Source organism: Melanotaenia boesemani, chromosome 13 (genome assembly GCF_017639745.1).
Source record: "Melanotaenia boesemani isolate fMelBoe1 chromosome 13, fMelBoe1.pri, whole genome shotgun sequence".
NCBI classification, from domain to species: Eukaryota; Metazoa; Chordata; class Actinopteri; order Atheriniformes; family Melanotaeniidae; genus Melanotaenia; species Melanotaenia boesemani.
The window spans coordinates 14711578-14738904 of NC_055694.1; the positions used below are offsets into that span (position 1 = coordinate 14711578).

The 27327-nt window shown below is 37.3% G+C and overlaps 1 protein-coding gene across 2 annotated transcripts; it reads right to left on the minus strand.

The window, feature by feature from the left end:
* Nucleotides 1-5342: 5342 nt before the first annotated feature.
* ngfa (nerve growth factor a (beta polypeptide)) lies at nucleotides 5343-25847 on the minus strand. 2 transcript variants are annotated; one of them, XM_042004522.1, is made up of 4 exons: nucleotides 25676-25847; nucleotides 6994-7100; nucleotides 6056-6621; nucleotides 5753-5969 (listed from the first exon to the last, which is right to left on the minus strand). In XM_042004522.1, exons 3-4 carry the CDS (start codon nucleotides 6608-6610, stop codon nucleotides 5889-5891), a joined length of 636 nt encoding a protein of 211 aa, XP_041860456.1. In that variant the 5' UTR covers nucleotides 6611-6621; nucleotides 6994-7100; nucleotides 25676-25847; the 3' UTR covers nucleotides 5753-5888. The 2 variants fall into 2 exon arrangements, with proteins under 2 accessions (XP_041860455.1, XP_041860456.1); XM_042004521.1 differs by having other exon boundaries at nucleotides 5343-6621.
* Nucleotides 25848-27327: the final 1480 nt, after the last annotated feature.

Genomic DNA, 27327 nt, shown 5'->3' on the forward strand with positions numbered 1-27327 from the left:
CTCTCTCTCTCTCTCTCTCTCTCTCTCTCTCTCTCTCTCTCTCTCTCATGCACACGCACGCACACACGCGCACAGTCAAAACACCGCAAGATCCGTTTAGACTCTTTCCAGACCGCCCCTTTCAATATTGCAGAGGGTGGCGGAAGGGGGGTCGAGACTAGTCGATGGGGACTTTATGCTGTTTGTTGCTGATAGTTGTTTTTTTTAATATAAAGTAGAATATATATATATATATATATATATATATATATATATATATATATGTGTGTGTGTGCAATATACACAACAGCAGGTTTTTGGCATGTTTTTGTAAGTTGACTGTTGGAGCAGGATCGTCTAATAAATGTGACACAATTCTTCCACAGGAACATAGTAGGTGAAGAAAGAGGAATGTGAGAACCACGATGTCAATGTCTGCTTGAAGTGAATGTTAGTCATTCAACAAACACTCAAAGGACATTTTTGTGACCTTTTAAAGCTTAAAATCTGCACTGCTGTGATTGTTTAAGGTTAATTTATCCTACTAATTACTGAACAAAAATAAATGGCAGGACAATTTACAGTCCATATTCTTCAAATGTAGTTAATCACCATCAAATTATTAGTTTAATATTAACTTCTCATAAACGTTCATGTAATTTGGATATGGCATCAAGTTGTTTTACTTAAGTCTATGGGTTATATGTTTATCATGAAATGATAAAGTACAGACCTTTTTAAAACTTGTCATGTGAGCATGGGATCCGCATGTAAACAATGTGAAATCTGTGGAGACTTGAATGGTGAAAAAAAAAGTTCTGTTTTATTTGTAATCACATTATCAGATAACAGGATTTGCCCAATTTCCTCTTACAGTGAAAACATAATTGTTGAGCCATTTCCAAACAGTAATAAGTGAAAAACCCTGCCAAACCCCTTTGTTAAGAGATCAAACCAGATGCTATAGCAGAGTTACACACATGAGCCCTACAAAAAACAGTCACAATACATTATTTAAGTAAATGTTGTAACTTTCTGGTGTTTTTCTAGCAGCATGTTACTATATTTCTTCCTAAATGTAACTTATAATTAAATCAAACAGTATTTCCTGACAACCACATCATTCGTTTTTACTTCACCGACACCTAGTGTGCTGTAAATTGTTGCTAGACTGACATCAGTTTAAGGTGTCACACACATTTGTATTTTAAATTATTAGCTTAGTCTCAAAAAAGTTGGTCACTGAAAAGCAGAAATAAGCTGTAAAGGAAACGTGGTTTAAGAAGGACTTAATTGCCATCACCATGTGAGTGATAAGGACCAATTATGAAAAATAATTAAAAAAAATTTAAAGGAAAAGTATTGGTCAATTACGAAAAAATACAAATCCAAGAGCTTGGGTTAGTATTTTTTCATAACTGATCAATTTAGAATGTAGATTCTTTATTAAATAAATGCATTTTCATTGTAATGATAATTAATATTAAATAATCGAGCTAAGTACTCAGGTCTGTTAGTTTAGTTTTTATTAATGGGTCAGAACAACCCCTGTCTTGAGTAAAGCTAAATAACCCAGTGTATACTCAAACTGAATCAGTTTTAACCCGATTCTCAGTCATTAATGTGTTTTCCAACCTTTCAGAAATATATAAATTGCAAAGCCCAAAGCAGATCCAGTAAAAAAACTAGGGCTTTTGCTAATGAAATGGAAACAGTAGTGACTGCTGAGTTTCATCCAGTGACAGGGAACAGTACCATGTTTACCACAAACATTTTCTCCACAAAAAAAGAAGAACAGTGGGGAACATCCAATGAGCCCTTTAGTTTTATCCCTGGCTATTAAGTCCTGGTTTAAGAATGTCCTTAGATGTCCTTAGTCAGAGACAAACAAGGGCTCTGAGCTCCAAGCTGAGTGAATGAAGGAGGGCAGAATCAGGTGGGAAGTATGGAAAAGAAGGGACAGAGAGGTTTGAACCAATGTTTAGATCATTACCAAAATGTCTTTTTTTATGTTGTTGTTTTAAAATAGAATTATTTTAAAAGACAAGTTTTCCCTCTAAAATCCACTGGGAGAGCAACAAAGGAGGGGATGAAAACAACAAACAAACAAACAAACAAACAAACAAACAAACAAACAAACAAACAAACAAACAAGCAAAAAAACAACAAACAACAAACAAAAGTTTAGTTTGGATGCTTCCCAGATTATTGCCAAAAGAGGGCAATGTGAGCCTACTGAGCTTGTTGGTTGTGCTTTTGGTAACTGTAGCTGTATTGCTTGAAAAAAAAAAAAAAAAGAATGTGTGTAGGTCATGGCCTCCATGAGACCTGATATATGTAGCTGAATAACTAACTGAACCATTTGTATGACTTTTTGACATATGAGTTTGGGTATCTGTAACAAATAGTCAAATCATCTCGGAAATTTGTTGTCACCTATACTGTATGCTAATGTCCTGTTTTATGCTAATGTTCTTTTTTATGCTAATGTCCTGTTTTATGCTAATGTCCTGTTTTATGCTAATGTTCTTTTTTATGCTAATGTCCTGTTTTATGCTAATGTCCTGTTTTATGCTAATGTCCTGTTTTATGCTAATGTTCTTTTTTATGCTAACGTTCTGTTTTATGCTAATGTCCTGTGTACATAATATAAGTTGTTCCACACTTACATTAGGGTCCCAGTCTTTTTTTTCAGCCTATTCGCTGTCTGAATTATTCCACTGCTTTTATTTATTTATTTTTTTCAAATACTGTAAAATCACAGCACTGAAACTCATCATTTTAACAGCAAACTTAAGAGACTAAAGATATAAATAAGACTCTCAATATCTGGCAGCATGGCTCCATCTAATGGTCACCTGGTGATTTATTTTAATACAAAGTCCCTGTTTATTTACATGCAGTGATGTAAAGTACAAATTCAGGCTTACTAATGGTTCCAGTGAAGATGTGTGTAAAAACCTTTTAATAGTGTTGGTGGAATGAAACAAATGCTTTTTATTTACTGTTTTCACTTGTTTGCCAACATGACCTCAAAGTAATAGAAAAAAAATTTAAAAGATGGGCAAGTTTATGAGAATATCATTTACTGTGAAAGTGTGATTTCCGCTTAATCTTTTTCTCTCTTTATAAGCAGCTTCTTACCTCATGAAGCCTCATTGCTGCTGCTGCAAAGATCAAGATGAAACAGGGCATGGCTAACACATTTACCTCCTCTTTTGCAGCTTCTTTTCAAAGTGAGAGGTTATATGAAGTCCCAGTGTGAAAAAAGCTTTGATCAGACTGCCTTGCTGAGATTTCCTGGCAACACACCCAGTGCTTTAAAAGGCACAGGGAATGATCTGAGGCAGCAGTGTTAGTGAAGGTAAGGGAGCACACCCAGACACAGGGAAAAAGCAAGAAGAAAAAGAGCAAAAAGGAGGCAGATCTGTTCATTTGATATTATTAATTGAATAAATTTTCCCACATGGTCACAAGAGGGCAGCATTGCCTCACCAAATGACTTGTTTCAAAATTGGTGAAGATGATAAAAGTCCGTGAATCATGCACCAATGCCTGTATTGCTTTCCAAAGAAACCTTTATTAAAGGCTTTATTAAAGATATGTTTGTGTTAGCAGAGAAGAGTCAAAGGAGGCTCTGCCTTTGGTTCCATTTCTTGAAATCTTGGTCACACACAGTGCCTGTTGAACGTTTGGCTGGTACTGCAGGTTACTGTGTATTTTCACCACCCATTCATTTGGAATGAATGGCTATGTCCAAACAGTTGACTGGCTCTGTATATCACTTATATTTTCTTCACGCTGCCCTGAGTTTGGCCTCTTGACTGGATTTTGCCTCTTCACTTTTAGTAGTAAGAGGTAGAAGTAATTTGAAAAGAATGGTTGGAAAGAAAAGGTCAATGCAATAACAGTTAGACCTACCCAAAAATCTGCTGGTGGCAGATTTTTTAGGTTTGCTTCAAATCTTTCTTATGTTATAGCATCCAACCTCCTTCCTCCCTGTTTATCCCATGTTCTTTGTTCACTTCTATTTTCCATTTCCAAACATACCATTAATAGTTGTGGTGAAACACATCAGTTCTCAACTCTACTTTAACTCTGTTGCTTTGTGTTCATGCTTTTGATGAGGTGGCAGGTAAAGTTTCATGCTGATTACTTATCATGTAAACCATTGTTTCCATGGGGCTGCAGTGAAGTTTTGCTGCTACAGATGTATTGAAAGTTCCTCTGTTTTCCTGATCCTGCTGTTACATAAATGCCATTTCTTAGTAAAAATTTATATAGTAAACATTTCTATTTGAAATTGCTTTCATATCTTTCTATAGCCATCCACTGCTCAGTTAACTTTGTTTTCAAATCAGAAATAATTTATTTAGAAAAGACTTGAAGTTTAAATGTGAAGTCAACTAATATTTGAACAATTATACCAACTATTTAAAAAATAACTCTTGATTGTTATGTTTTCTGGTGGTTCATTGCTTCTCAATATCTTAATACAGTGCAGTGACTAAATGTTTTTTTTTCCAAATAAGCTTTTCTTATTTGTCCGTATGTTCCTCATTCTTCCCAAATGTAGTCAGGCACAGACTTCCTTTAGTGCTCAGTGGTTTTCCAAGGTGACAGGAATGTTCCCCCAATGCTTTGAAAATCACAGCTAATCAATGTTCCTCTTTGTGTGTGAGAAATGCAAAGCTGGTTCTCACACCTGTAAAGTGGGAACAACATTCCTGCACGCTGAGAAAAGTCTGGATCAGCTATGAATTTTTTAGGGGTTATTTCTGGGATCAAATTTATACTGTTATAGACCACCATCACCTGCCCAGGAATAAGGCTCGCTGGTTACTGAAGCCCCACCACAAATTTAAGATAGATAATTGTACATTGGTGACTCTATTTACACAAGTATTTTGGAAAATTTGTTAGTTTCATCAGACTCAATATGCAGTTATTTGGGACTTTTTAATACTGTAAACAAGAATTTTCTGCCCCTGCTTGATGATACATCTTTAATTATTAAAATGATCCCCTTAAATCACTTTCCGTTTACAGCATCTAAACCTCAAGGCTGTGATGTTCATACTTTATCCTGCATCAACTGTTGTTTCACCATGTTTATCAAAGATTCTTACAAAAAACAAAACGTGTCTCTTGTGGAAAAATTCTGAAAATAAAACTGCACTAGCAAAAAAAAAAAAAAAAAAAAAAAAACTGAAAATTGCTAAAAAGCAATCCAGAGTTGAGGGAAACTACAAAGAGAGAAAGAGAGGTGATCATTAAATAGTGATAATGATAATCAAGTAAAGGAGCTTAAAGTCAAAATGTGTACATCAACATCTTAAACAGACACAACAAGCCTGGCAAGTACTGAGGTGTTTAATAAATAACAGCATGAACAACACAACAACAATAACATCAACATCAACATTTAAAGCTTGAATTCATTTTGTATGTACACACATACTGTATATATTCTCATATTTGACTGTATAAACCATAAATATGACATGCAGTCCTTATAACTTAAAATAACCAGGACTTACCTGACTGAGGTAGGGTCAGGGACTGAGGGGTTGTGTGAAGGGGCATGTGTGTTTGTGTGTGTGTATGGATTGATTTCTCTGGACAGTACAGGTGTATGTTTGGATGCGGGGGGAAAAGGACTACAGTATTGGCAATAAAGCTGCAGTGGCTGTTTAGTAGAAGTGTTTGTGTGCTTCATTCATAGTTCAGCGGTTGGGAGTCGACTCCTCAGTCAGTGTCGAAATCTTCCCGCCCAAGACTTCCGGCTGACAACACACACACATGCAGCGTTGATGCGGATGTAACGCCAGGCTGTCAGTTTCTTGAAGGTGGTCAGGGCACTTACAAATATGTGTGTGTTGGTACAGTAGGAGTTCCAGTGGCGACTGTCAATGCCCAGACAGCCTGATTTGGAACTTTGTTTGCCACCCTGTCCCCCAGGCCGCCCCCCGCTTGCAGTCCTGGGGCCCCTGTGTGTGGGGGAAACACAGATGGTCTCATAGAACATCTGCCTCTTCACCACATTGTTGATTGTTACATTGGATAGTACTGTCACCTCATTTCCTCTGAGGTCTGTAGCTTGAGTCAGGTTCACCCAATCACTCTTGGCTTCACATACTGAGTACTCTCCCCGGTGCATGGTACGTGATCCTGCTCCACGCCTTACCCTCAACCCTCGCACCCCTTCTATGTCATAGCCTTCACTTTCCAGAACATCGTGCGATGGTGGCACCTCACTGAAGATAACACGGGGTGAGGGGCGGTAGTGTCTTTTAGAGAAGAGCTTGGGGTCTACTACTGGGCTGAATGGGTCAGGGGAGGAATCCACTGGCGAGTGCCCTATAACAGGGCTCCTGTCCTGCCTGTGTGTAGCTGACCAGTGGGGCCTCTTGGTCCTGTGGTGGCTGGTCCTATGATGATGCTTTGAAGTATAGTTGTCAGAAAGGTGGTCCCTGGCTGCTGTCTCCTGTTGTCCTGCACTGTGATTGGCTGCTGTGTGTTGTCTTGTTTTGTGGTTGGCTGCCCCAGTGCTGCGGCCCAATCCACCTCCCATGTTCAGTACAGCCTGGACGCTGATCAGGAGGAGCAAGACCAGTGGTGACGACCTCATGGGCACAGGTCCTGAAGCAAACAGACGAAAATTTTACATGCTTAAATTCCCCCAGAGAGCTATGTCTTCAAAGATTGTGTTGACATTTGCTCTTAATGGTCTTTTGACTGCTGTGGGTAGTTTTCTTAAATTTACTTTTGAAGTCAAACACTTTATTTGGAGATCAATCTTAAGTTTAAGTAAGAATTAAATGCAGCACTTGAACAGTTGCATGCACACATCATCCGGGACAAAGATGTAAATCTAGCATTAGTAGTATATTTCATGGGTCAAGTAAAGGTTTTTGCTGATTATTATTTTTATTTTGGCCTGTTTCACCATCACAGAAAACTGTTTGGGAGTGTCTTGCTTTGGGTGTTGCTGTGGTGGGTGTTTACATGTACCTGTGGAATGTGTCCAGTTGAAGTGGGAGCCCCTGTGGACTCTAAAGCCAGACTCCAATGCAGGCTGGGCCCCTCGTGCCTGCCATTTGTACCCCTGAACCACAGCTCTGTAAAACACACACATATACAGATTTAATGCTTACGCTAATACATTTTACTAAAATCTGGAGTAATTAAATGTTTAAAGTTAACTCATGCAGAATAGCCTCTTACATTAATTATTGAAGAGTTAAAATACTTCTCATTTCATGTATTAGTCATATTGACCTCCAACATACTGACAGCTTACTATCCTTTCTCAGGGAGTCAGCACATCAGTATTTTGGAGGGCAGAATGACTCTGCCATGAAAACAGAGACTTTTTTTATATAAAAGACTGCTTTGGAGTTTTTTAACATTCAAAGAGCAACTCAAGATATATACTGGATCAAATCGAGGAAGTACTCCTATACAAACAATCTTTTGTGATCTGAAAACATTTTTTGAGCCGCAAAGCTCATCTTGAACCCCCCACCCCGGAATAATTCATCATTATTTGACCTTATCCTATTCAAAGTACATATACACACACACTCACTATGTTTAACTTTTTAAGCTTGGACTTGCCACACATTGGAATGTGAGGCATTTCACACCTCATTAGATGAAATACATACATACATACATACATACATACATACATACATACATACATACATACATACATACATACATACATACATACATACATACATACATACATACATACATACATACATACATACATACATACATACATACATACATACATACATATATATATATATATATATACATATATATATATATATATATATATATATATATATATATATATATATATATATATATATATATAAATATAAAATGTTTAGCACCTTATACACCTACCAATAATAAAGCATGGATGTCAACACATTCATTCAAATTCAAACAGGTCATTCCTGCATTTCTAAACACATTTCATTCATGTGTATGTGGGAGTGTGTGCTACACTGTTTATAAGAATAGTTTGCATTCTAGGATACCATGGTGTGTATAAAAACACAACTACTCCAACATGCACACTCACAAGGTCGCTGAGGTCAGTTGAAACGGGCCTGTTGGCATTTTAAACTTATCTGCAATGTTTTGTAAAAAGTATGTTGCTGGTATTCGGGCTTTCTCTTCACCACAGCACACAAACACCACAACATTTATGTGTGTTGTGAATATTTAAAGTTGCACTAAAATCCTCCCATTGTAGCCAATAATAACCAGAGGGGGTCAGTGTTGCCTGCTTTGATTTGAACATCAGCATGCAGCCACTGTTAAGCAGCTGAGACACATCAAAATGTCACTAGCTCTGTTCCCATCAGAAACATCAAATTGGTGGCAAGAGAGAAGTTAGGCATCTTAAATTCTTATTCAGGTATTTTCCCACAAGCTAAGAATGTTCAAGGCCATGACTTTCATTCCATTTTGTTATTTTTTTTTTGTGCATTGATCAACATTTTCTGCACTGTGTGACCTGCAAAGCGGAGATGAGGAGTAACCATGGAGAGGTTTGCAAATGTACTAGATGTTAGTATTGCTTTATACATTTTCCCCTTTCCTTTAAAAACAAACAAACAACAAAAAAAAGCATAGTTTATTCATCAACACTTAAATAATACCCACAGTTACTGCCTCAGAGTTTTCAAGGTTGGTCTCAGGTTTTCCCACCTTATTACCTTTGGGAAATGAATTTTATTTACTAAAACTTTAAAAAGCAAGCACTGTTAAACTGTGGTAATGTTGTGTTTACTTGAAGAAATGCTTAATCAAACAGGGTAACTATGTCGGTTTTGCATTGTCTGCACAACAGTCAAACGATCTTGGATGATAGGTGCAGCTTTGGTTTTGAGGAACTGACTTATCAGGGATATCTTTTGACTTCAATAAACACAATCAAACACACTCATCCACAGATCTACACATATGGAGGTGGTCCAAACAGGCAACGAGTTAACTGATCCAGGCTGACGGGCAGCTCACTATTTACATGGCCCAGGGTGAGTCTGGAAGATCCTAATGTTAAAAATATGTGGCTTGTGTTTAATACCAGAGGAGCCAGCGTAAACACTGCATCACAAGAGCACAAGGGTCAGAGCAGTTTACAGAGCACCTCTGACTTACAGGATTACTTCAGCACTGGATCAGACTCTCTGAATATCCCCCTGACCCTCTCGCACAAATACAGCACACATGCACACGGCCATGCAAACACCAGCTAGTGAGATTCTCATGAAGGCTGGAAATTATATGGATATGTTCCAAAAATGTTTGTTTTATGGTTTTTGCAGAAGGAGAAGTATGTTTATCTGTAGGAATTGTGTACTCCTGGCTGTACTGGAAGTTAAATATTTCAGCCAGACTTGAAAGGTGTTGACACAACTAGGAATAGAGAGTCAGGTTCACCCAACAGAGTTTAAAAACTTAAATACATACTGTGTTAGAAACTAGAGAAAAGCGGTTGATACAGTTGAGATTAAAAGCAACCTCTCATAACAGTTTGTAAAACTTTCACAAGGCAGAATCTTTTTATTTGGGTTCCCGGACAAGAGTGTTTCTTTTGTTTCAGAGAACAAGCTTTTTTTTTTTTTTTTTTTTTTTTTTAAGACAAAAATGTCCACATAGGGAGGCTGGGGGGTGGCTGGGCACTAAAACCAGGGAATTGCATCCAAGAGACCTCAGTACTTTAAAAAATGTGCCCTTTTCAGGTTACAGTTTAGTTTAACTGTAGTTCCTGTTTAGACAAAAGTTTAGACAAATTTAGTTGTTTAAGTATAGGAAAACATTTTGGCTTGTATAAAAATATACCAACTCACAGCACTGGTTTAAATGTTATGTTAAAAATATCCTTTTTCTACAGGTTGAGGACAGCTGATGGAGGCTGGTGACTTTTAAATTTGTGTAAAGTGTAAAGGAAAACATTTTGATTCACTTAAATGTGCCTACTTGATGATTTACCTTAGTAGTGGGCTAAATGAAGCTTATTCATACAATGAAGGAGATCTCTTCCCTCACATTAGCCTTCATTAGCCTGTAGAGTTTTCATCCTGATATGCTTTCTCATTTCTGCTTTGTCATTTTCATTTTCTTACACTGTCAAACTCATTTCAGTCATTTTCTTGTCTGCAAAAACCTTCTGATAGGAGCCAGTCTGATCCTGAATAATTAAAACTGTGTTCTTTAAAGCTCTCCAGGCAAACTTTCATGCAACCTGCCTCCTTCCCATTTACACCTCTTCTTCTTATCTCAATTCATCTAACTCTTACTTGTACATCACATCTTTTCAACTGATCTCTCTTCATTAAAATATAACCAATAGTTTCATAGTGCTTTGTGAGGCTTTCTTCACAGGATAGATATCCCCTCTTCAGTATCTATGTCAAAAACATGAGAAACACAAACACAAGAAAAATAAGAATGGGACAAAGTTCAATGGACAAATTTTGACAAAGAAACTATCAAAGCAGTAGAAATGACAGACACTGCATGATTCATATTTTCAGAGTCAACACACTGTGGTAAAAGACATCTGTATAAACAAAGCAGTTCAATATCCTATTATGAATCATACATTGAACAGGTGCCGTTAGGGAGGATCGTTATGAGAACAGACTCTGAAGCTGCATCATGTGGTTTACTGTAGAGGCTTCTAAGTTTTGCCAGTCAGTAAATCAAGACCATTTTATAACTTTTTCACTTTCAGATGCCGCGATGGCATGAGCCACGCACCACGTGACACAACCTGGTTAAGCCAGATTGCCAAAGTTGATGAAAGTAAACGGAAAGAGGACATAAGTTACACAGCTGAGCTCGGAAGCACGAGAGGAAAACACTTCAGAAAGAGAGATTATGAAGCCAAAGGCACTGGAGCACAGCCACATTTTTACTGGTACTGACTTTGTAGTGTTTGCCAGCAGTACATTGCTCTTTGCTCTGCCAGGCAACAAAATGATCTACTGATCAGACTCTAAGTGCCACATTACTGCTCTTCATTAGAAGTCTTCAATAGCAACACACGTGGGCCAAACCATGGAGGAAGGCATTGCCTGTTATAAATGTGCGGTTAGTTTACAGTTAGCCAGAGCTTCTTCCTATCTGTGACACATTAGTCATTAGTTACAAGTCGTTGTTAAAAGATGTGCAGGAGCTTCATGTCAGCGCTTCTCTCAAACAAACACAAACATCTCTCACAGTGATGACAACTGCTTCAGATTATGAGGGGGTGAGAAAGAGAGACTGACAGCAGTGGAGGTAGAGAGAAGGGGAAAAAAGGAGACAGAGAGAGGGTGATGCAGAGAAATACTGTGAAAGGTAAACAGTTTTTCTGTCTCTCATCAGCTCAGTGTAGTGCAGTTCCTCCTGCTGTCAACCACTGGAAATAATTATCAAGCCGGATGACCGCCAGGTCAACTTGCTCCCTTTTGCATAACTGAGTCTCTCTTTTGGAGAATGTTTCATTTTAAAGTTTCCATTTTAAATTCAGGAATGTTGCAGAATTCAGACTTTCTCTTCCAAAATTAAATAGTCTTATAGTTATGATAACAGTTGTGCCCCTTCCAGTCCTGATCTACTCAGTTTCGTTTACAACTGCAAAGAAAGTTTGTCATCGGTGCAAAGAAAATCTGCTTGTCAGTTTCAATGAGGCGCATAAGCCAAGATATTGTCTTGAATCAAGACTCTGTCACGAAAAGTGATGTCATGAAATTGTGTTAAGAGCACAATTAAACTGCACTTCAAATGTTTTGACAGTGAGTAGCTTTTTCTTGGAATAGCAAAACTCTCACTGAGGCAAAGCAAAGGCCACACAGTCAGAAAAACCACCAAACCAGTCTGAAATAATAATAATCAACTAGATGAAAAAATTTGACTGGTTACTTTAGTAAACATTTTTTTAATGAGTTACTGATCCCAGTTGTAAGTTATAAATATTTTTCATTAAAGTATAACAATCATTTTATAAACTGTCATCCCTGTTAAGTGACCACTTTGTAATTTACATGTTGCTTCCATAAAGACATATGTAATTTCTAAGGGTTTTATCTTTCAGTCATCTCATTAAGTGTGAAAACAGTAAGATAGCCAAAAGTGATGTGCTCAAGACAACAAAATGGCTGTTTGGAAAACTGGATGATATAATTGTTACTGCGCCCATGTATGCAGTTATCTCTGATTAAAGCAGGGGATGGGAAGAGTTTTATTAATAATGTAGACATTCAGGTTTCTTAAACTGGCTTTTCCAAATAGAGAAAACATTTTTTCCTCCAAGTATGTTTGTATGAAGTACATCTGAGTGTTTTTTCTGCAGCAAACAGCATTCAGAGTACCTTAGTTGGAGAATTAGATGGTTTCCTGATAAGCAGCTAAAGCTAAAAGCTGGACCAACTAAACAGTTACGGGGCAGAGAATACGCTGTATTGCAAATTTTTACACCACATCACTTTGGCATCAGATGGTTTTGTGGATTGGGTCCACAAACGTGTTGCACCATGGGCCTGGCTGTTGTTGGTACACAGACGTTCTACAATTGAGGAAAAATAGTAATTAACTAAAAATAATGTGTCACAGAAATGACGAGGAGTAAAAAAAAAATCCATAATGGATCTTTTTTTTTTGTGAGGTTTATGTTGTTTAAAGTTATTCTTAAGTTATCCCTGTTCTAAAAATGTTTTAGCTTGCACTCACTAAGGAAACCATCTGATTAAACAAACCGAGTGTTCTGACCACTGTCTGCATCTGGTTTGTATTTATATTACACACAACTCAACATGTTTACAGAGCCTTAACTAATGTGATTAGTGTATATCAAAATAAGTGCTGTGAAAAAAAGGTGTATTGTTCTCCATAATGAGCTAAAACAAAGAGAGAGGTCTGACTTGGAAACCCCTCAAGATGCTCATGGAGCTTAGGATCTGGGGGAAACCACAGTATTGCAAACTTATTTTTTATTTTTATTTATTTTTTGTGGACAACATGGTTTAAACAGTGGGGGAAAACCTGAAAGTTTGCCCACTCTGTAATACTTTATGGGGACTCACATGCACCAATATGTATGTGAGGCTGGATCAGCAGATCATTGATCAGCAGTGGGAGTAAAGAGATGTGAGTTTTTATGTATAAAATCCAGATTGACCATCTGAAATGCACCCCTTTCTAGATGAAGATGTATTCAATTTAGTTGTATTGTTGGTTGAGAACTTTAGTTTCTTGATGCTTCATCACGGGTAATCTTCTGTGCTTGGTATCCTACTGAGATCATGGCATTGTGATAGGGATTTGGCTCGCTGCAGTTCAAAATTAATGCAAAAATTAACTGAACAACCAACACTAACTACAGTCAACATGACATGACATTAAGCACGTTCTGTAGAGCAAGTGAGGTTAAACTTTCTTCTGTGTTTCAGTCAGCAAAGTTTTCAGTTCATTCTTGGTGGGTAAATTTAAGTTGGTTTGCTTTGTCTTTAGTCAAAACACTTTAATAAGGTTTTGGTTGCATTTATTTTATGTTTTAAAAATAACTTATTCCCATCAGAATTTATTATTCCACAAATAATAAAAGTTTACCCAGAGAGAGAGACACACACACACACACACACACACACACAATGACATGCCTTATGTTGAACTGATATACACTTTGTTTCGGCCCATTGCATTAAATCTGTAGTAGCTTAAGATATAACTCTATATCTTTGTCCCTAAGACTTTATATTTAAGATATTTGCTGTAAAAACTGAAACATTGTTGTAAATCAGATCTCAAACAGCAAATTCTATATTCTATGGTCTCAGGACGCAGGAAGAATGAGACAAACAGTGTCAAACTGACAGCCACACACAACCTGCTGAAGCATTTTAATCCTCAATGGGGTGACAAATGTTTTAAAATATGCAGAACAAAAGAACATTTACTGTGTATTGTGTGTTGCAGAGCCAACTGCTACAACACAAAAAAGGAAATATCAGGTTTTGACATCAACTTGTATTAACTTGATGGGTTTACTGGGTGCAAGAACAAAACAAGCATAAAGTTAATGACATGCAAGGAAAAAAAATTCTAAACGCTGATTTTTTAATCTAAATCCTACCGGCAGTCTCAAGGGGGCATGAATGCTTCCCAGCTCGCTGACACACTGCCAACACATTTGTGATATGTCAAAACTTTAGGGAATAATTTTACATAAACCTTTGTGCATTATTGCCGAAAATTAGCAATGGAAAGCACTGATTCACTTCACCGTATCACTGATTCGCACAGAAAGTTTGATCACTAAAACATGTGTATGTTTGTTGGGTTATCCTGAGATTATCAGAAAAACTGGGAGCCAAGATGTGGATACTACAATGAATGAATTGGCAAAGAGCCAGCATCTTCATCCAGGTCTTTTGTGTTTTTTTTCTCCTCTCGTCTGTCTCTCATTTATCTGTCTCTCCATTTTTACTCCTGGAATCTGACCTGCTGCACACTTAAAAGCCAGAGTTAACTTCCTGAATACATGACTATTTCTGAGACTAACAGCAAACAGATTTCAGCTCCATTCAAGTGCATGTGTGCAGGTGCAGAGGACTGGGTTGGATCAGGCTGAGGAAAAATTGCAGAGAAATTATTTAATCAGATCCAGTGACCCTTTTTATTTAAGATAGAATCCACTGCCTCTTTTCTGTTAATGACAATCTTGAACTTTTGTGAGTTATATTAAAAACCAGTGGCTACTGCCTCAGAAGCTATAAAGTAACTTTGAAAAAGACATACTTACTTCACAAACAGTGGGATTTAAGGAGAGCATTCCAAGAAATATCTGCCTCTGAACTGGAAAAACAATCAGTTTTGTGTTTGCATGTGGCTTCACTTTTACGCTTCCATTGTTTTAGACCCTTTCTGTAAAAAGGACACAAGTCTGTGATGCAGATTATCTGAGTTAAAGTACTGTACATTAAAATTATTAAAAAAAAATGCATTACATGCATAATAACATCTTTAAGCAGCTCTCTCCTTTGATTTAAAAAGAAGTTATGTCTTCATTGTCAAAACAAGATATTCCCACCCAATAGACTGAAACATACTCCCAGTAATCACAGACCTTGGCAAACTACAACATTTTTTAAAAAAAAAAAATCTGCTTTCAGCTGCACTTTCTCATGTCTTTAGCAACTCATGAGACAACATGCAACACATTTTTTCACACTTCATTTCTTAACAATACTGCTCCAGAGTAATGTTTTCAAAAGAGACAAAACAGACAAAACATGACAACAGTGTAACACCAAGCTTTCTGCTCATCGTCTCAGTAATTTAAACAATGATTCATTACAAAAGACAAGATTGAATCCTTGTGGTTATTTGTGAGAATAATCTTAAATTCCTTAAAATAAATTATTTAGCTAACTTTCATTTTAGTAGTAATTAATATTAGAATATATTAGTTTACAAAGTATTTTCTCTCTCTCTCTCTCTTTCTCTTTCTTTGGTCTTATTCCAGTAAATGCAAATTGTGGTTATTAGAATATCTTAAGTATGAATTTTCTGTACATTTTAAGCAACAAGTGTGCTCTATCTTGAGCAGTACACTATATTTACAAAAGAGCAACATAAGTGAATTGAAACCTCTAATGCAAAACCATTTGGCTCGAATTGGTACATTTTAAACCAAGAACTATTCAGGGCCATGACTGAAAAGGTGGATCTATGTTTTGTGTGTTTGACACTGCGGTACTTACCAATCCTAAACTAACTAAACCAAAAAAGACACTGTGGTTCACTGCTGTGATGATCCCTGATTTGCTATTGTACAGTTCTTGAAAAACACAACAGGCACACAAAGTTTAAACATAGACTATCTTGGGTCAAATTTTAGCTTAACCATACTTAACGGCCATCTGCTTAGGATGTTGGACAAACCAAGCCTTTGTTTCTGTACTAACAACCACCATACCCTGGTTCTACTTTAATTTAATAAATGGTCCTCAAAGATGCTATCATACTGTACCGAACCACAGCAGAACTCCTCACATGAGGCTCTTTTGACAACCGAAGCCAGAACACCACAGTGGTGTCGGTGAAAAGCCATCTCTTCCCATTTGTCCCCATTTTTTTTCACTCTCTATAATTGGGCCCATCCCCTGTCAACCCACCCTCTCCCTGTAGTAGACCAGTGGACGTGGGAGGCCAGTCCTCTAGGCCTTGAAGGCAGGATGAACGAAATGATGAACATATTTTCCAGACCTCTAGTTTTTATGACCTTGACATTCAACAATCTTCTCATGACAAGTGGTTAATCTTTTGGCATGGCCATGGTAATAACTCCCCCTTCCTGGTGAGAATCTAAAATCCCATAGCAGTGAAGTGAAAGGAGGGCCAAAGACAAGAATGCCTGTCTGGCAGCAGAAAGGGATGAAGACAGAGGGATGGAGAGGAAGAAATCAGAGACATCAAGGGATGGGGAAAGGCAACAACTTATAGAAGGCGGGATACAGATGGGCAATAAGATGCTATGGGAATTGTGAAAATGAAAAGCATATGATAGAAGGAGAATAAGGAAGTACAAGGTTATAGGGTAACAAATAAGGAGACAAAAACAGTTCAAGGACATGGTTGGAGGAAGAAAAATAAGGCTATGAGGAGTTGTAAAGCACTCTGGGGTAAAGGGCATGCAGAGTTTCAGCATTGTGTTTCTTCTCTTTAAAGTTTAAAAGAAAAGAAGGCTCAGTGTACAATACTCAGGAGGTACAGTCTTTTTTTTTTTTTTTTTTTTTTTAAGATCGTTTTGCTTATTTATTCTTAGGAAATCCACCCGAGTCCAACTTGAACACCATTTATGTTTTAAAGAAAGTGGTTCATTCCTGCTAATCCTGTTTGTTCATTGTGAAGAAACTTATTAGCAGTAATTTCACAAAATAAATCACAGTTGTTTTTCTGATATTGATCACTGACTAATGTCAGTGTGAGTCATTCTGAGTTTGATTGATTTTACAGCAGGCTGTCTTTGCTTTAAAGGCTTATCACGGTTCTTTTGACAAAATTAAGTGGGCTGTGGATGTCTATGTGACGCTTTGACTGTGTGGTATGGTAAACAAAACAACAGAGAAGCAACTGTGAGCAAGTCACTCAGGTATGTTTGCAGAAAGTCAACGTGGGCGTAAGTAGACAGATGTGCTTCCTCATACATCCATATTTCCATGATGCCAAAGGTAATGAAGCAAAATGTTTTCACTGACAGATATTAGATGAGTGAAACATTCTACTTTAAGTTTTCTTTTGGCCAGGTAGTGTGGGGTAAATGGTTAACTGATACATCTCAAACATGTTGGGACTGAGCATTTTTTTAGGATATCAAAGAAAATATGTTGAGCGACCACAGCTTAAAAACAACAAAAGACAAAACATCCTTTTTATCATCATGTGATGTTTATTATTAATTTATGGTATGACTTGGTGTAGAGATGTTTAAGCTGTCAAGACTGAATTATTACAATATCTCAGTAGCTGCGGCCTCACTCCAGAAGAGCTACCTCACTTTGATGATCCTGTTATCTTCTTTTGCTACTAGGATGTCAAATATTTTGTATGGTTTGACATAAAAAAACAATCAAATAAAAAAAAAAAAAAAAAAAACAAACAACGAAAATAAAACAATATTAAAATCTATAGGATGATATAAATGATTAATCATCTTTCATGATTTACGGAGAATGAACGATACAAGTTTCACTAACATAAATATCAAGTAACACTATTCTATTATAATCAAATGCATGGATTTTTTTTATTTGGAACATGTTAACATGATAAAATTATGATTAGTAATTTCATTTTTGTGGGAATCAAGAAAAAAAGATAAAATATTTTAAATGGCCAAAATAATTATGAATTCTACACATTTTTTTTTTCTTGGTAAACCCCTCAAAGTGCAAGTGAAAAAAAAGAAGAAAAAACAGGGTTAACAGTTGGTTAAAACTAAATATTACCATTTTAACAGCACACTGACAGAAACTGCAAGAGTACTGTTAGTAGGGTGAGTTTTTTTTAAATAGGTTTTTATCCCTGCTGTCCTTTATTCAGGAACATAATTATGAAACAAATTTCACATATAAAAATGTAAAATTTTACACTGATCCTATTACAGTATTTTATGACCTCTAATATAGGCTACATCCACACTGAGACAGAACAGTTTAGTTTTAAAAAAGTTTACCATGAAGCAGAAATGTTAAACAAAATGTAAGATTAGTTATGATTAGTAATTACATAAACCCACAAAACAGCTGCCACTGCCACAGAAACACCGAAAACAGAGAACAAGACATGGAGCGTGTGCAAAAACTCATGTAACATTAACAAACATACAAATAAGAATTGGTGGAGAATCGAGCTGTAAAGGAGACATTTGTTTGGACTGATGACACCATATCATGAGCAGGAGCTTTAGCAACATGAACACAATACCATTATTGGCTTGGTTTGTGCATCTGGGTTAAGTGAGAGGTGGGGCTATGGTGTCATTGGTTCAGAGGCTATGTATACAGGTTGTAAACACAAATGAAACAGCATTTTCAGATGTATTCACTTTGGGATCTAGTTTAAAAAATGAGCATTATTTGGGCTCACAAAATTTCTATCCCATGTGGACAAAACACACGATAAAAAGCTTTAGTGAAAACATCTTAACTGATTTCTCTGTAGACCAGGCCTTTAGTTTTTGTCTTTTAAATCTGATGCTGCAAGTCATTATGCAACTACCACCCGTGTCTGGTGATAGCAGCCAAAGCTGCTTATCAGTTTAAGCTTGATTCTCTGAGTGGTGAAGATCTTACTTTGTTATCACTCCTGGTGTTTGTTTGATCACAGTCTCACACTGCTTGGTAAAAACTTGACCCTTGTATTTTCTATTCTGTGTGGTCTCCACATCACTCTGTCATCACCCTCTCTCTGTGCTTCTGTGCCTCTCTGCCTGCCCCACCATCCCCCACCCATCCACCCCACCTCTCTCTCTCTGTCTCTCTCTCCTTCTCTCTCACACTCTGGCTGATGTCAACCACCTGTCTGCGAGGGACCTCCCAGGCCCATCCTCTGTCTGTTAGCAGCATGCCATGTTAAGTGTGTGAGCAGAGCTGTGGTGAAAGAGATAAACTGGCTACTTTCCAGTAAAGCTCCATGTGTTGTTCTGTGTTAATGTGACAAATTTATATTTACTGAGAGCCTAAATTCATAGGCCTAACAGAGAATCCAGCAAAAAGTTATGCTACTTACAGCGTCATCATACCTACATCTCCACTTGATGCAACAAAATACCAGTAAGTTTTAACTATTGCAGAACCTGAAGGTAGAAACAACAAATAGTTTGAAGGGAGAACTGGAGAAAAATAGCTGGTGGCTCATCTTTTTGCATTCTGTGCATTCCCATATAGACATAATTCAAATAAGTGCATAGTAAGTGGATTCACTTATATCTTTGGGTGTGTGCTTGTTTGATGTGTATCCAACAGAAACACATAAACACACCCATATATACATGTGAGTTATACTCATGTAATTCCTATTCTTTCAGTGTTGGGATGTTTTAAATGTATATTTCATCTATATACTCTCCTGATAACAGGTTGCTGAACTTAATCTCAAAAATGGGAATTGTAGCGGCAGATGTCTGTCCTTTTTTTAACATACAATGCCAAAAATGATACTTCTATGCCTGTAAGGGCTTTAATATTTAAAGAAGAAAAAAAAGGAAAGAAAAAATCAAGTATTTGGTTCTGTTGATGGCAACAAGCTAGAGCTTCAAGTCCAGACAAGCTGCAGTCAAACTACCACTTGGGATAAAGGGTAAGGAAAGTGTCATCACAACAATCCAAATGTACACACACGCACATAAAATGGTTTGCAGCGAAACAATTCAAAACAGCAAACGTGCACTAAGTCAACAGATTAAGACCACAACACTGTTTTTCTTACTGTAAGAGGGGCCTTAGCAGTTTGGTGATTTATCAGCTACTGTGTTTGTGCTGCATGCACATGCATGTAAAGATAGTAAGACATAGCTGAAAGTCACAGAGGCATTGAATGCACAATGAGCAGACACGTCTGCACATATCTGTGTCACTTTTTTGTGTGCATATATAGTGTACACATGCAGTCGTATAGACATAAGGGGTGATTTAAAAAAAAAACAACAAAAAAACAAAAAACACTTTAAGAGTTGCAGGCGGGCAAAACTCTTTGATGAGGTACCTGTCAAAATCAGGTCTTCATCAATCAAACACTGACTCACATTAACAGCCTTGAGTTTCTGGAAAACGCCAAACACAGAGGCGTATTATTTAAAATTTGTACAGTGTAAAGACACTGAAAATCAGGCACATATGAAGAATCCTGCACATCTGATAAAAATTCTGTTTTAATCTGCAAAATTAGAAATGTCAAATAATGTAAGCTGTGATTTCAGCTGAAGTTTTTTTTAAACATTGTGAGGACTTGTTTGAAAAGGAAAAATGAACAGAAATGACTACACAATAGTAATGTTAAATTTCCAGTGTCTAATTTGTTCTGTGCTCTCTGCTCTGATGAACCACAGCTCAGGGTTGTTCTTATGAGCACTGCTTCATCACGCTTCAGTTTACAAGCCAAGGGGGCTAGCTGAATGAAAAAAGCAACATTTATGCTTAAAGGCATGATTGTATTTTCCATTATTTTCTGCTCTGTTCTGTGCATGCTGACCCTGTGTTTATGGTTTGAGATTCAGACCTGCAGTGACCGCAAGATGCCAGTTTTCCACCACAGGCACAGACGTAAAGCCCTGAGGACGAACTCTGACCTGTTGCCTTTCCCACTGGTTCCAGACAGACCTCATAAATGTTTTTTTTTTTTTCACCATATGTTCAGCTGCTCATCAGCTCAAAAGATTACCACAGTCTTGGGTTTTCATTTTAGCCATAAAACACCTCTCTCTCTCCTCTTTTTACGGATCAGAAACTTTTCTAGAATCTATTCAAAAGTCTTCCAGCAGCGTAGAGAAAGACTGAGGCTTTTTTTTTTAAACTTGTTTACAGATTTTGATTATAGAATGTTACACAATCTAAGTTATGTTTAGACTTAAACTGTTTCAGTAAAATGCATACTTTCAAATGGTCAACTGTCTTAAATGAAAGGTATACTAAAATTATTATTAATGTTTATATGCTGATTGATAAAACTTTCTCATCATTAGCAGGTCTATCAAAACAATGATTGTCATAAAAAAGCTCCTTTTGGGTTCTACACTGTCAAAATCACCAGTGATGGGCTCCTCAGCAGGAGTCAACCAATAAAATAGCTTTTTCCTTTTATTTGATTTATCTAAATGTGATGCTAAACAGCTGTAACTGTGCACAAAGACTTGCAAATCTTTCAATTGTTGTCACACCTTGAGTGTGTTCAGCCACACATTCAAAGGCTACGTGCAAAACCTGCACAGTGAATGTTCAGAGAAACTTAAGGAATCTGCTTGACACATAGCGGTAGTGTAAAGGCTTGACAAGTTGGGACTATCTGACTTTCTTTTTCTTTTATCAAACTAGTGAAGCTATAGTTTTATGCAGCAACTTTTGTAATGGATGTTTAATTTTTAGGGCTTAAAGTATTCCAGCACCATACCACATCTCCAGCTAGCGGAGTTTTTGCTTCAATGAAAAAAAAAAAGAAGAAAAACCTTATTTAAAAGGTTAATGTGCACTATTGTGTACTATTGTCAGGTTGAGTTCATCTACCAATGGTGAGAAATTAATGCAGCTTTCCCCTCAAACACATTAATAACCGATCAGAAGCTGAGCTGGGCCTTGGAAAACGTGTTGCTGAGAGACCCAGCTGCAGTTTAAATCTATGGTAGCTTGCTACGAAAGAGCAGAAACGTGGATGTATAGCTGTAAACATTAAATAAAACTACAAACAAACTATGATACGTCAGTTCTATCAGCGTAAATTAGTGAGGCCTGGTTACTATGTATTATTTATGACACATATTTTTTGACACACACTCTCTGCCTGCCTTCTGGTGGGAGTGTGCTCACCTGTGCATCGGGGTGGAGGAGAGTTGTGAATGTAGAGTCAGAAAGGACATGGCATCATTTAAAGACGGCAACAATAACAATAATAAAAATACGGTAACAGTAATTTCTATTTGCATAATTGCACTAAACTGACTGATTTCTGTTTATTTTGAACATCTACCAACTAAGCCGAGCTGTTGTTGTTTTGTTTTGTTCTTTTTCTCTCAATTTCAGCTCCTTTATTAATTATTTAACATATGATTTTGAATTCCTAATTGCACTGACTGAAGCATTTTTAAAGAGTTTTTGTTCTTGTTATAGTTCCATGTTGTTTAATCCGGGTAGTCAAGCTATAGTTTATTTTCAGTTTCAGGACTTATTATATTACATTGAGTGTTATACTCCTACTTGCTTTGACTGAAAAAGGAGAAGTTTTCTTGTATTTTTACATGCTTGTGAAGCTTATTTAGGATTGTTAAAGTTGATTTAAGATGATTGTTGTACTGGCGCGCAGTTGTTAAATAAGTAATTCAGTACATTTATATCTGTTTGTTTTTAAAAATTAGGAAAGAAAATTTTAAGTCAGGTCTGATATTGCCTTGCACAAAAGAAAGATCTCAGTCTTTTCCACACAATGAAGCACAATTTGTCTTTTTTCCTGTATTAATATCTGCATTGGTGTTACTAAATTTCAGATATTCGGTATTGGAAGTGAAAAAAGTGGATTCGTACATCCCTACAGTTTATGATCCCATAATTGTGCCCACCAAAAACAGACAAATAATAATAATAATAATAATAATTTCCAATGCAACAACTCTCAGATGAGTCTCTGGATTCCATGTTCAGTTAAAACAAATTCAATCTTTATTACAATTTCACTCTAATGTCAAATAGCATTGTGCAAACATCATTATTCTTATGCAGAAGATTAATTAAGGCGCTGCCTACATCCATTCATAGCTGAAACTGACAGTTTGAATAAGGTTTCAGGACCATTTGTACAACTTCATAGATTTAACAAAAAAACTACACATACGTATATTTTTGCCTTTATGAGCAGATGCAGCTGAAGTTTTACACTGGCCCCAGGTGAGCACTTATAGCCTCTCCCCTGCCCAGGTGTCCTATACAGTCTAGACAGCTCAAATCATTCCATCTTTATGTCTTTAAGAGGTGGATCCTTTTCCTGAGAAAGAGTAATTTTGCTGGGGATGCATGTGCTTGTTGAAATGGGGCATTATGTAACTTCTCCACAGAGGCGAGCAGCAAACAAAACGGCAGATGAATACAGAAATAACTTGAAACTGGAAAGAGGGGTGTTGTTGTTGTATGACATCTAATTTATGATGAACATGTAGAATGTAGCTTATCGGTGAACTGATCTGCTTCTATGAAAACACATGTATACAGGTAATGCATTTTATCTTGTAGGATGAAATATTAAAACAGAGCAACAATCTCCTGAATATATAATCAACAATAAGTCAGTACGGATCATCTCCATCACTACTTCACAGTTCAGCCGTTGAAGATGACAAGTGGACAAGAACATTGATGTAAAATGCATTATAAATATAACATCTTCTGTCTTTAACTTGCATCATTTGTGCATTAATGAAGTTTTATGTTTAACTAAAACCTTCTAGAAACTACAACACACCTTAATTGGTGTCTTGGCTGTTTTTTTTTTTTTACAAAATAACAATGTGGATATTTTTATCCAGTATAAATTATGACAAATCATTAACTATAATTCCATCCCACCATTAAGCAGGTTGTTACCCCTTTGGATAACCCAAAATGTTTTGTTATTTTGAATTAACATGCTAAATTAGATTTTGTGCAGCATAGTGCAAAGTGTAATTCTTTATGTATCTTGCTACTTTTATACTCTATCACAAATATACTCAAACACATACTCTAATACAAGCATACACAATTGCACACACAAATACACTGGTGCTAACATAGGGAAAGCTGTAACTCAACTTCAAAGGGAAACCTGAGAGGGTCATGAATAATCACAGACATCTTTGTCTGCAGGGGAAAACAGCACTGTCCATCTGCCCTCCATACACATACGAACACTAAGCTGTTTTTAGCACTGGCAGTGTTAGGTACTCAGTTTGAAAGATATTTTGAGTTGGACAATTTCCATGTTAAACTCCAAACAAAGTTACAGTTATTAGCACATTTTGTAGCTAAAAGTTTGTCAAAATTAATTTCATATTCAGTTACTGATAGAAAACTGCAAAAACAGTGAGGACACGGTCACAAATGCTTCAGAGTCAGTTCAGCCAGCAGGCTCGCCCAGATACGCTGTACATACATTCAACACAGTAAACTACAAGAGAAGGGACAGGGCTGCTTTAATTATATAAGTCTTTCCTCTTTTTTATTATCCTGTGTTAAAAAAAAAAGAAAGACAAAGTACAGGACCTGTCAAGATTTCGTGTGAGATGTATAGCCAGATTGCTGGAGCTTTGTCTTTCCACTTCCTCAGGACAAACAGAGACGTGATGAAAACACAGACAGCCTTTAGGACACAGCAACAGCAAAACTCAAACAATTAAAAAATGTATTATTTTAAATGGATCAGAATACCTTTTATCTTATATATTCTTACTTATTGGTCAAGCTTTGATGACTTTTATCACAAAAGTAGGCAATGCACACATAAGTGAATTAAAAATAAAGTTAAAAGTTAAAAATGTGTTTAGTCTTTGGGAGTGTTTGGTCTTTCTCTGAAAAAAAGTAAGATTAAATTAACACACGAGTCCTAGTGTGGGGAAATCCATGAGGAGTACAACTATATGACACTGTTGAAGCTCTTGGTGTGTAATCTTGTTTTGTGCACGTAAATGTTTGTTCGCCGTGACATTCCTCTTTTGTCAAAGCCCGAAAGGAATTCCCTTGTAGGAGTGGCATGCATGAGGTCTGTGTTTAGCACACATGCATGCTTGCACTCACACAAGCACACCATTAAAAATATACATATCAGAAAGAAAAACTGATCAGAAGCACACCTACACAAGGACTGGCCCCACCCACAGATAACTGCACCAACTTCACGTTAGACATTGGAGCTCATCAGAATCTACAAGTCTTTTGAAGGTTGTGTAACATGAGTGGAGGGAAAGAAAGATAGAAAATGAGGGGGAGAAAAAGAGAGACAAGGTAACCTGATGTCCCAGGGGTTTACTGAACACTAAGCGGGTTCCCATTGAAGTTTGGAGAACCCCCTTTTTTTCCCTCATCCTCACGTCTGTTCTCTCTTTTTTCCCTGCACCTAGACATCTCCCATCCCCTCTCTGTATCTGCACTATGTATCTAACTCAAAATGACAGCACATGACATTATTAATATTATCTTGTTAAACTTTTTTATAGCACCTCCTGTGTTTTGTAGCCAACTGGAATTTTCTGCCCTCCACAGAGGACTAACTGGCTGCTGCTGCTCAGCTCAACATTAATTCAGAAGCTCCACTTTCACTTAATGACAGGTAAGGAAATAAAAAGGCAGTTTCAAAGATAAACTCAGGTTGTCTGACTTATAAAGACACACACCCAGCATGTTATACTGTGTCAAACTTCAGTTTTTAAAAGCGCAAAACTCACCAGTCTGTAATGCTCCTTATCTTCTCTCCCAACTAAGGGAAAACTTCCACAGAAAGTCTGCTATATTCCACCTTACTCTCTCCACAGCCAGGGGTAGAAGTATCCCAAACTCCAAATCCTGCTCCTGTTTTTAAAACTTTGCATCCAGCAGGTTTTGGGCCATCCACTTCTGTCTCCCTCTCACACTCTTTTGGAAATGGATTGTTCTAAAAGTTTAGTGAGAGGAGTCTCAAAGCTTTCCCTCCCTGCAAGCTGAGAGCAGGTCCTAGTGCCTACCTTTTCCACAAGCTTCCGTGACAATGAAAAATGCTGCTCATGATAAACAGCTGTTGTCATTCATGTCCTCCATCCATTCATTGTTTGATCCATGTGACTCTTTTCTATATATAACAGTTCTTTAACCGATTCAGTTTTGACTCAGCATCTGCTTTTACTTTACTTGTACACTGATATTCCTCTTCCTGAACTTCTGACAGCTTCACATAAGTATGGATTTTTGCCCTTTTGGTGTAATGGGTCTGAATCTAAGTGATTAATCATTCAAATGGATACAGAGGCAAGCTCAGTTAAACAAATCACCATCCTTTAAAAAAAATCCATAGACAGTCATTTTTTAAAAGGCTGATTAAGCAAATACACGCATGCTTCAACAGTTGAGACACCAGGATGTACAGTTCATTCAGCTTTATGCACTTACAAGAATATAACTTTGATGGTCTGCTGCAACCAGGAATTTAGCTCTGTTACTTGTCAATGGCAAATGGACAGAAAAAAAGGAGAAAAAGAGCAACTAGAAAACGCAACGCAACTAGCCTATAATCTCCACTCACCCTGGTAGCTGCCAGCCACACCCTGCATTCACCAGAACCTTCAGGCTACAGTATCACAGCAGACCCTATCTGACTGTTTTCTCCCTTTCTTGTTTATGCAACTTTATTATTATCTCTTGTTCTTGACTTCTCACCCTTTTTCTGGTTTGTGCATTTTTCCCTTTCACGGTTTCCCTCTGACCTGAACCGTATCATTGTCAGAGCCCCTGGCACTGAGCAGACAGACATCCCACCCATGTCCTCCAACAGACAGAGAGAAAAAAAAAAAAAACGAGAGAAAAGAAGGATTGTGTATCAGTGTCATCTCTTTCGCTTGATCTTGGAAGAATGAAATTCCTTTAGTTTCAGATCGTTTTTGCTTTTGTTTGTGTTGTTTTGTTTTGTTTTGGAGAAAACTTTATTCACTTCAAATGGGCCCTGCAATAAAATAACACAGGTGAAGTTTTTGTGTTTGCGTGATGCTATGTGAACAAGCGTCACTGTGTGTGTCACTGTCAAAATTGCCTCAGTCCTTGTTATCAAGGCTCTGAAAGGGGGAAAACCCCAGAGAGCAAACTATGGCCCTGCACCCCACTCTGGGGTTGGTTAAGGGTGAGAAATGCTGAGGAGGGGTGAGCACTTTGACTGAAAGGGTGGAGAGAAGGTCAAGAGTGCACCGATATCCTCATATTTCAGGCATTTTGACGCTGGGGTGCTACTGATGACTTGCGTGCATGAGTCCAACCTTGTCTGTGGAGCCGGTTTTCTGACTGCTTGGTCAATCCATCAAGGCTGTATTAATTTCAGTAATTTCTAACACATATCAGTGAGGTAAAACTGTTC

Bases quoted from the DNA above. Each gene is read 5' to 3' on its own strand.
- ngfa (XM_042004521.1), bottom strand. From the start codon at position 6,610: ATGAGGTCGTCACCACTGGTCTTGCTCCTCCTGATCAGCGTCCAGGCT.